Raw genomic sequence first — 10942 nt, 5'->3', positions numbered from 1 at the left:
GAAAGAAATGGTGATTGCATGGGAGGAGCCCCCCAGACCCCCACATCAGCCCACTTTAAACCGTGAGATTCCTTTGCACTCGACCCCCTGCTGTTCATGATAATGCTAGTGTTGTATGATGTCAGTGAGAATCATGGAAACAGCAGCAGCTCTTCTACTCTCCTTCAGATCTTTCATGATTCATTGATTGGAAAGCACCATTAGAGGGCATTTTGGAGTTAAACAAATACATGAAATACATTCTTAGTCCACTGAAGCATTATTTTAAAACTTTAACACCGTGGATTTCATCAGCTTTCCCGTTGGGAAACATGTCAACGAGGGATCTGTTAACGCCCAGAAAGAAGTACTCATTTTAAATGTTAGAAAGAAACCTGAGCCCGTCTGTGTTCGTCATGAATCAGACTATTAATGTGGAGTTTTTTATGGATTATTGCCAACAAACAGTCAAAGTCAGACACAAAAGAAAAACATCAAGGAAATCAATGCTTTTAATGTGCAGTGAGAAAGTAAGGGCAACTGATGATGATTGTGTTTCTATAAAGATAGACATTTCTTTCCAAGTGAAAATTGTGTTTATATATTTATATAAATATCTATATTATATATAGAATACATATCTATTTGCTATGCATACTCAAAAATCACACCTTCAAATATATTTAAAAAGTCTTTCAAAACACAAATGTATTCTTTTTCTTTCCTTAAACATGAACTATCCATATGAACCAAAGTAATTTTCAGGATGGGAATAATATTATGCTTTTAAAAACCAAAACATTGAAAAATGCTTTGCTTTTGAATCTAGAAGAGTAGAGGATATTTTTTTTTTCGTGTGTGATTCAAAAAGCCACCGTAAACCTCTTAACAAACCAGGAACCACGTTGCAAGTGTACAAAACCAGCATAACACTTATACACAAATCCCCTTTCAATGGTCGATGAAATGCAAATAAGTATGACTTCTCAAGCAAACTCTTTTCTGTTACAAAAATAGAATTCTTTTTAAAATAATCTACAGATTTCCTTTTAAGGTGAGGCATTTCACTATCACTCTAAAACAGCAAGGCTGTTTGTTTCAATAGAAAATATGAAGCTTTAGAGAGATCTGCCGGTCTGTCTGATTGGAGAGGACTAGCGCTGCCCCCCAATCGCTCCTCCTTTTTTCGGTCCCACGGGACGGTGGATTTCTGCCAGCTCCTCCTTCTTTTTGCATATTCTATGATTTCTTAAAAGAGAGTTTTCCTTTTAAACTTGATGCACCTTTTACAGGTAAACAGAAAGAAGATTCAGCTCCTTGAAGCTCCTGAAATGTCCAGGCGATTCCAAAAAGTGTTAAAAATGTTCTCTTAAACTACACAAAGATTTAAAAACAAACAAACAAAAACAAAACCAGAAACACTACAGCGCAGGTACATGGCATACTGGCTTTCCAAACAAGCGTATTGAAATAAGAGGGAGGGGGGGGGAAAAAAACAACTAAAAAGAGAAAACAATAAAAAATATACAACTCTGTATAACAAGATAAAGCAAAGTCCTACAGTAGAGAAGGCAACAAACATGACTGAATAAAACAAATAAAACAAAACAGGAAAACACTGATGCTACAAATAAATTGAAATATATGTACAAGACCCTGTTTTCCTTTTGTTTGTGTGTATGCACATTTGTGTATGCGTGTGTGTGTGTATGCGAGTGTGTGCACAATTGCCATAGTGTTGGTTCTTTAATGTTGGAGTTCTTGCAAGTCCGTGTCTCGCTCGTGGATGAAACAGTGTTTTCATTGTACCTCCTGTAGTTCCACATAGAAAACATCCTCTGCCACAGAGGCCTCTGTCCACTTTAAACAACAGCAAAAAAAAAAAAAAAAAAAAAACGAGGGGAAACTTTGTCCAAAAAAACCTGCCGTATCGCCAACGCTCGCTGCCAGTTAACAACGGTTGGAACCCGCCGGATCCAAAACACTTTGCGGCGTAATCACCAGCATAAACTGTGTTCCTAAGAGCCACCAGACGGAGCCTCGGCGCGTCTGGCTCTGACCGATCCTCCTGCAGCTGATGCTGAGCCCCGTCCATCATTACCAGATGACGCTGGAGATGCTGGTCTCCCTTGGCAGCAGGGGGAGCATGGCGTTGTTGGCGTGCGCCTCCTCCAGGCTGTGCTCTCGGCTCTTCCCGGGAGGCCTCTGTCCGTTCAGCAGTGTCAGTGGGATGTTGCAGTAGGTGTGCTGGTTCCCCAGAGAGGAGAGAGGTGGCAGGGTCCCTCCCGGGGGCAAGTCATACTCGTAGCTGCGGTAGTAGTGTTTCTGCCTCATGGTGGTGTGGTAGGTGTTGTGGAAAGTGGAGCGCAGCTCGGGGTGGGCGGTCGCCATGGCGGTGGAGGTGGCCGCCGCCATGGAGATGGCGGAGACGGTCTGCAGCTCTCCGAAGGGGCCCTGCTCGCTGACGTCCAGCGCCGGCTCGTGGGTGAGCATGGGCTCGGTGCGCCGGAACGGCATCTCGTACTGCAGCTGCTTCCAGAACTTGGAGTTGAGCTTGTTGCTCTTGGGGCCGCGCCACTTGATGACGGTGAGGGTCTTGATGGTGTGCTTGAGGGCCTCCACCTCCTGGTAGTTCATGATGCCGCGCAGCTCGGCGCACTCGATCAGGATGACTTTGATCTCGCCGGTCACCAGCATGTTGCGCAGCCTCGTCTCCAGCTCGAAGATGCTCCAGCCCCGCCGCACCACGTAGTTGGGCGTCATGACGATAATGAGGCGCTTGCTCTGGTCCACGCAGCGAGCCACGTCCTCGATGTAGGCTGCGGGAAACGGGAGGCGGAGGAAGGAAAAGAACAAACGTGCGTGAGACACAAGAGCAGCCGAAACAGCTGTCGTAGAATCAGAACGCTCTGAGATGTGATTTTAATGAGGACCACACTTAACAACGATGGAAGAACGTACAGCGTGAGACACGAAACACAATGACAAGGTGCTCATTTTGCTGCTCCACCTCCAGCATGTGGTCAAATAACAAGTCATTTTAGCCTGTAGCTCATAGTGTGGAGAGGAGGACATGCGGTGTCGTACATATCTAACAACATGGTCTTTGTTCAGTTGATTATGTGTCGTTTGTTCCAGTGTGAAGAATTATTCTATGCATTGTGATCAATACTCTGGAGGGCAGACCCACAGACAAAGCCGAGCGCTCCACTAAATGGCTCGACTTGGGGTGGGGGTGGGGGGGTGCACAGTGTATGGGATTAGGCTGAGTCGCTGTCTAGATCACACAACAGCGCCTCTCTAAGAGCCTCTCTGACACCTTCTAGGAGCAAATACATGACAGCAGCTCATACAAGAGGGAAAAGACGGAGGGCGAGTACCTCCAAAGAGTCGCGTTTCATCCTGGTAATGCTCATTGGTGAGACCTAAACATAAACATTTGGACATTTAGGTCACAGGGCAGAACACAGCACAGACACAGAAACATGCTCAACACAGTCGTGAAAGTGGCTCCTCTCACTCATCTCTCTCTCTCTATATATATATTTTTTTTATTTTTCGGATATGATAAGTAATATACCATGTTTCCCTGATTGGACATTCATCTGCGATGAGTTTGCTCGGCGTTGATGCCGGCAGCAACTCTCTTCTGATTAAAGGGAAGAGGCGGCGGGGCTCGGAGACTCCACACACACACACACATTTCCCACTGATGTTTAATTCAATCTGGACCAACTAGGACGTGTTTGCGTTTTATCTCTTTCACATGAAGCCTACAGTACAAATACACGGCGTTACTACTAACTAGAGCACACTGGCACAGACGGACTACTAAGCAGAGTTAGCACGCATGAGAATATGTTCAGACAGAATTTTCATGGATTTATTAATGCATGGATGGAACCCAGGGAGGATAATGAATTTGTTCAATATCTGAGCTCCTGGTACACAATCCATAGCATGCTCCCATGCCTGCAGCACATGAAACGAGAGTAGCCAGTGTGCAACCGCTGTGATCTTTTTTTTTATCCAGAGAGATTTGACTGAATATTGCCTTTTTTCCTTTTCCTTATTTGGACTAATCACCCACAATCCCTTTGTGGGTGTTAATGAACTTGAATCTGCCCAAACAGCACGGACACATTGAAACACGAGACAGTGACAGTGAGAAACAAAACAGAAGAAGCACACACAACGAATACAAACTAACAAAGTGAAGCAGTTATGGGCTAAATCCCCACCTCTAATCTAACCCTGACTGATTTATACCTGGTTGACCCATCCTCTGATGCCGCTTCCTGCTAAACTACATCAAAAACAAGTTAGACAACGCTACCTTCCATTACAACATCAAACTGTACATCAATCTGCACCGTCGAGGCGATGACCTGCATGAAAGCGATTCTCCTCCAGCCATTTCAGTCCCGTCAATCCTGACACTCCCTATATCCGCCACCACCTCCAGTCCACTCTCACGAGACTCCCAGCCTCTCCGCCGGCTGTCGCAGCTGCCAATCTTCAGGGGGGACACTAATGGTTCAGGTAGCCCACACTCAATCACTCCGATAACGGAGAAGCTGGAGGAACCCGTAAACATCTCGTTCGTTCTCTGTGCGGCTCACGTTCCCCGCCAGCGGCGGCTGATTCATCGTCCTGCTCCGACATTCATTCCACGCCGGGTCCCGCCGCTTTCAGCCACGATACTCAACTCGCCCCACAGCTGGAAAACGTTTTGAATACTTCACAGGAAGCCATCCTTAACAGCCTCACCCCATGCACTCCCTCAGCCGAATATCGACCGGCTGGAATTGTTTCCTGGCGTATCGTAGCACATAGCGGCCGCCCGCTCCCTCTCTAGACATCATGTAGTTTAATCACTTCATCCTTCTCCTCCACCATCCAGACCAGATTATCAGGAATCAAACTAGTTACTGTCCTTCTACCTCACATTTCCACGAGTCGATCACTTCCGACCTGCTCAGCCTCCATCGTCTACGCATCCTCCCTATAATCCTTCTCTTCCTCCCAGTCTATCTGCTATCACCATTCATACTCTCTGATATTCACACCGTGGGGAAGTGAAACCAGCCTGGAACTTCATCCTTCACATTTTCCATCTAGACTCCTAACTCCGACCAAATACATCAGTCACACATATGCAACCACGCGTTCTCACTGAAACTGGAAGAATGGCCACTAGATTTGGGTTCAAACACATTTTCACCAAGTCCTCCACATTGTTGGCGTATCTTAACAATATTCTACCAATTCTTTAAGCTTCCACAGCAGCCAGACTGGACGTTCAAGTCCTCGGTTGCTGATCATCTCCGGGATATCGCACCGGGATTCGCAACAATCTTAACAATCTCAACATTTAAGTCAGCTTTCAACACACCCGTCCCAGATCCCCCTAAATGAACGACTTCCTGCTCCACCTTCACATCTGACCCCGACATCCAGTACTTCCTCCCTTTGTTAACCCTCTGAACTAACACGTATGACCAACCCTGACAATCCACTACAGATATGATACATGAACCGAGCGTGCAACCACGCACACACGGACGGCCACGGCGCTTACTTCCTGTCGGAATGAGATCTCGATCCGGGATGAAGAGTTTGTAGCCGTAGTGTTTCTCCAGGACATCGGGGAGGATCTCCAGGGCGAAGCGTTCCTCCTCCCTGGTCTCCTGGCTCCACTGGTCAGGGTCCACTTTGGTGTAGGACAGGTACGCATCGTAGTCTTTGTTTTCTGAAACACAGAGAGACCAAGTGCCTCATGAAGAAGGGCTTCCATCATACAAACTTAAATACTCCAAACCAACCTTTAGTATCTTTAATCAAAGCAGTCTAGATTTAAAAAAAACACACACAGACTGTTGTGTTTGTGTTGTATATCTACATCTTCTGCTTGTTCAGCACTTTGGTTGTTTTAAATACTACAACGTGACTTGACTCAACACCAAAAGTATTGCATTTGGACAGTGGTGTGTTTGGCCACTTTGTGTTTATGAGGAATAAATTGGGGTAGATAAAAAAAAAAATACTCAAATGAGGACTGAGGCAATATCTTGTTCCCCACCTCAAATGATTTCCCAGAAGACAGTGAGAAGAACTGAAAAGGCAGACAATGGGGGGAAAAAAAGCACCACTGGTGACGTTCAGCGAGTCTTAGTCATTACGCTCGATACAAACTGGATTGTGGGACCGCCAAAAAGGGAAGAGGGGCTTTTTCACAAACTCTTTGAGGAGCGCACGTCGCTTTGAAAACTTGCTGGAAAGGCCACGGCTGAGCCCGATAGCATCCCAACATCAAACGGCGTTTTCAAATTAGCAAACCAGCCTCAAATTAACCACCTAGCAAAGTTGGGAAATCAGAAACAGCTTGTGTCTGCGGGTCCCTGACGGTACGACTTAATCATGTGGAAGTTTGAGTCAACAAAACAGCGTGTAATAGATAATTCATGTGACTGTAGATACAATGCGATGATTAAAAAATGAGTTCCCGTCTTTTCCCGGAGAGTTTTTTTTCCGAAAAGAAAGCGAGGGGGGAAGTTACTGGGACACGAAGAGACACATCGTTAACTGAAGCAAAAGTTAACTACGATCTGTAGAGAAAACACAAAGTTGCCCTCCAATTGCGGGCTGTTTACGCCCCTATTTGTCGCCGAGGGAAGCATCTCCGAGCCGGCCCAGGCCCCGTGTCCCGCTATCAGGCCTTCCACAGCAGAGGGTGGGCATCATTCCATGACATATTGAGACTGATCTCTTTTTAAATGGGCAACAAATTGAAAATCTGTCTCCTCTCTATGCAGCCTCTGCAGCAATGTACCCACAATCACATGCACCTCTACGCCAACAGAAGAGGGAGAGGGAGAGGGAGAGGGGGAGAGAGGGGGGAGGGAAAGGGAGGGTGGAGAGAGAGGGGAAGGAGGGAAGAGAGGGAGAGGGGGGGGGGGGGAGAGGGGGGGAGGGGAGAGAGGGAGGGAGAGAGAAAGGGAGGGTGGAGAGAGAGGGGGGAGGAAGGAGTGGGGGAGAGAGAGAGAGCAGGGGGAGAGGGAGAGAGAGGAGAGAGAGAGCAGGGGGAGAGGGAGAGAGAGGGGGAGGGAAAGGGAGGGAGAGAGACAGAGAAAGGGAGAGGGAGAGAAGAGCAGGGGGAGGGGGGGAGAGAGAAGGAGAGAGAGAGAGCAGGGGGAGGGGGGAGAGGGGGGAGAGAGGGGGGGAGAGAGAGAGCAGGGGGAGAGGGAGAGAAAGGAGAGAGAGAGAGCAGGGGAGAGGGAGTGAGAGGGGGAGGGAAAGAGACAGAGAAAGGGAGAGGGAGAGAGAGAGAGAGGGAGATGGAGAGAGAGAAGGAGAGAGAGAAGGAGAGAGAGAGCAGGGGGGGAGGGGGGAGAGGGAAAGAGAGGGAGAGGGGGGGAGAGAGGGGGGAGGGGGGAGAGAGGGAGAGAGAGAGGCAGAGAGAGAGGGAGAGAGAGTGGGGAGCGAGAGGGAGAGAGAGAGAGGGGGGGGGAGAGAGAGAGAGAGAGAGGAGGGGGAGGGAAAGAGAGGGAGAGAGAGAGGCAGAGAGAGAGGGAGAGAGAGTGGGGAGCGAGAGGGAGAGAGAGAGAGAGGGGGGGAGAGAGAGAGAGAGAGGAGGGGGAGGGAAAGAGAGGGAGAGAGAGAGGCAGAGAGAGGGGGGAGTGAGAGGGAGAGAGAGAGAGAGAGAGAGAGAGGAAAATGGGCTCCTGTCACTGAGATAGGAGAAGACATTTGTATCTTACCAGGGAGTCTGTTATGGATAGAAGCTCTGACAGAACACACACACACACACACACACACACACAAATCGTATGCACATGGGTAAAGAAACAGAGCGTTAACATCCATGAAAACAGACAAACACACACACATTCATCCAGGCTCAACATGACATCTAAGTTTGGAGAAGAAAAAAGGCCTGGTGGAAAAAAACGAGTTCAGAGAGAGAGAGAGAGAGAGAGAGAGAGAGAGAGAGAGAGAGAGAGAGAGAGAGAGAGAGAGAGATAGGGTTTGCTTGTGTCGTGTTTACCTCCGTCCACGTCCTCGCTGCCAAAGTGCCTCCTATAGAAGAGCATCAGCTCAATCTTGTGGCATTTGTAGAGGGAGATGAGGAAGATGAGTAGCAGCAGGATCGCTCCCAGCCCTCCTGCCAGCTCCACGGTGTACATGAGCTCTGCTGAGGACGACACACACACACACACACACACACACACACACACACACACACACACACACACACACACACACACACACACACACACACACACACACACACACACACACACACACACACACACACACACACACACACACACACACCAGAGAAGATGCTTCAAAGCTGCAGAGACAACCACAGCGTGATATAGCGAACACACATACCTCCCATTAATACACAACAATACTCCTGTTTTTTTCTTGGTCGCCCTGTTAAACTCACAGGATGAAGCACTTATAGGACACATTTACATTAGCTGGAAGGCTGGATAATCATCGGGCTTTCCAGAGCTCGGCTCAGAGCGGAGCGGCATCAATCTTCAGGGGGAAGAGACGCGAGGCTCGTAAATGACTTTGGGAAAAAATGAGAGGGCACAGTGCAGGAGGACACATGGGGGGGGAAAGAGAGGATGATGAGAAATTGGGTTCATTTCGTTGCAGCGGTGCAGGAATGACACAACTCTGCCGTCCACAGTGGGACCTGTGACAGTTCTGGACATGGATGGAGGCATTTTCCAAACAAAAGGCTTCGCTCTCCCACTCACTCTCCTCTCCACCATACCTCTTCTATCTATCTCTCTTGCTTCCTCCCCACCCTTTGACTCTCCATTCATGCCTCCTCTCTGTTATCTCCCCTCCATCTCTCAGAGACCTGCCGTGGGGGGAAGGATGACTTATGTTGTGTATGAGAGCAGCATTTACCTGCTCGGCTCAGCTATAACAGGTTCACCTTATATCACTGGAACACAGCACGGCTGCCATGGCAACCGCAATACAGCCTCTATATCATTACGGATTATGTGCACTGCAAATATCTTCACACGTCCGTCGGTGACATGAGATCACTAGGGCCCGATGCAAGCAGTTTGATTATCTTATTTCTCGACAGGGCGGGAGTGTTAGCGTGTTAAAGTTACTCCTCTGGTCGGTGTGCGAAGATAAGCGGCGTTAATTTGGCCCAGTAAAATGTAATATCTCCGTGTTCCCTCATAACTTTTTAGATTACCATCATCCTCACTCTATAAGTTGTTCATTTTTCATTGACCACCATGTCCCTGCTGCCTTCTCCCTCTCCATTTCTGTCCTTCCTCTGATATGGAAGGAAAGGCAGCCTGCAGAGACACTCACATACCTGCAGGGTTTAAGAGTGAGTGATGCATTGTGGGAGGGGGAACATGAAATAAACATCAGAATAATGTGCCTGAGAGAGAGAGAGAGAGAGAGAGAGAGAGAGAGAGAGAGAGAGAGAGAGAGAGAGAGAGAGAGAGAGAGAGAGAGAGAGAGGTTGGCTTTTCTTTAGCATCCCCCTCCTTGGAAATGCTGCTTTGACAGAGACAGAGAGAGACAGAGAGTTAAATGAAGCTGTCTGGAGTCTACAAAGACCACTCAAAAGGAATTGGGCCATCTACAAAAGCCGGTCACAGAGACAGAGATTAAAGCGAGGAGACAGATAGATAAAGACTTAAAATGTAATTGTATGCTGAACTTATTGGCCTGTTGGGAAAAGCTGAGGGCCAATTTGCTGTTTAAACAGCCATCAAATTACCTCTCGTTGCAGGGTGACAAGCAGTGCATGAACAGAGCATCAGACTCGTCATGCTACAGAGGCAGAATAGCTGCACAGCTGCTGGAGCAAACGTGGAAAGGAACGGCACGACCGAATGGAGCCGGAGCGTAGATTGTTAACAAATGCATGGAAGGGAATGAGATATATATTTAAAAAAGAACCAGAACGGTGCTGTTTGAAAGGGTGCTGTAAGGTCTTTGAGGGTGAGAATCGAGGTTGAAGTCTTGTTTGTGATCTTAAAATAATATTTAAACATCTGAAGTGACCTTAAAGAATCAGAGTTTATGCTGTGAACACCTGGAAGCTTTACACCTGCAATAATGATGTTTTGGCTGCTTGGGGAGAGCAGTGAAAACAAACACAACACTGTTATATGATACTATGTATGACCTTATAAACCTAGTACAGAGAGAGAACAGATATGGAGCAACGTTAGTATTCATTTGGATTCGTGTTTTGGGCCAATATTGTCTCTCCTTTCATCTCTTTTGGTCTCCATCATGTCTTGAGGGAAACATCTGGCTCTCACTTCCTGTCTGGTGTTTGGTGCTGAGCAGAAATTCATTTACTAGCGATTTTACCATCCGACGATGAGCTAAGGTAAATTGCTCTGTAGAGCGGAGAGAAACTGCAGTCAGGTGATAATTCTTTGCCTTTCATAATCATTATTACCATAAAAAAATATTAATTAGAGCACCGTTGAACCCTTTAACCCGAATGAGGCAGCAGATGCTGTGCAGCCGAGTTTGTTCACAACACACAGAAATCCTCGAGATCCCCAAAAATACCAAATATGTCAAGCTGGCTTCCAGGAAATGGAATATTTTTCATTTGATGAAAATGGTGAAGCTAGGCGTTGAATATTTCATTCATCATATAGCTTTAATGAAGTGCTGATGCAGAATATGTATGAGCGTGTCAGACAGTGAGGAATAAGATGGAAGTTTTCAACCTTAAATGAAATGAAATGCAAAAAATCGGGATGTGAAGGGGTTAACGCTCCTCCCTTACCCCGCCTGAAGAGCTGGATGGTAGCTTGGCGACGGCCGTTACCATTTTCCACATAACAGGAGTAATTTCCCAGGTCCTCCTCCTCCAAGGACTCAATCGTCAAGGAAATGGCCACTTCCTGCTCACCGAGATGCTCCTTGACGACCCTGCAAG

At 47.3% G+C, this 10942-nt stretch overlaps 1 protein-coding gene across 5 annotated transcripts in view; it reads right to left on the bottom strand.

Annotated features, from left to right (window-relative positions):
- Window positions 1–475: 475 nt before the first annotated feature.
- The window catches only part of il1rapl1a (interleukin 1 receptor accessory protein-like 1a), a 138725-nt gene continuing 128258 nt past the window's right edge, over window positions 476–10942 (bottom strand). For 2 of the 5 annotated variants that reach the window (XM_084022834.1, XM_084022835.1), the window contains exons 8-12: window positions 10790–10935; window positions 8027–8173; window positions 5561–5731; window positions 3360–3404; window positions 476–2798 (exon numbers count right to left, since the gene is read on the bottom strand). In XM_084022834.1, the coding sequence (XP_083878960.1) occupies window positions 2077–2798; window positions 3360–3404; window positions 5561–5731; window positions 8027–8173; window positions 10790–10935 (1231 nt within the window). In that variant the 3' untranslated portion in view covers window positions 476–2076. The remainder of the gene's footprint in view (window positions 2799–3359; window positions 3405–5560; window positions 5732–8026; window positions 8174–10789; window positions 10936–10942) is intronic. The other 3 variants (XM_084022836.1, XM_084022838.1, XM_084022837.1) reach the window with 3 other exon arrangements.

The sequence above is a fragment of the Eutrigla gurnardus genome, assembly GCF_963514095.1.
Source record: "Eutrigla gurnardus genome assembly, chromosome: 12".
NCBI classification, from domain to species: domain Eukaryota; kingdom Metazoa; phylum Chordata; class Actinopteri; order Perciformes; family Triglidae; genus Eutrigla; species Eutrigla gurnardus.
The sequence above is the reverse complement of the archived record's forward strand: the minus strand, read 5'-3'. Positions and strand labels throughout refer to the sequence as shown.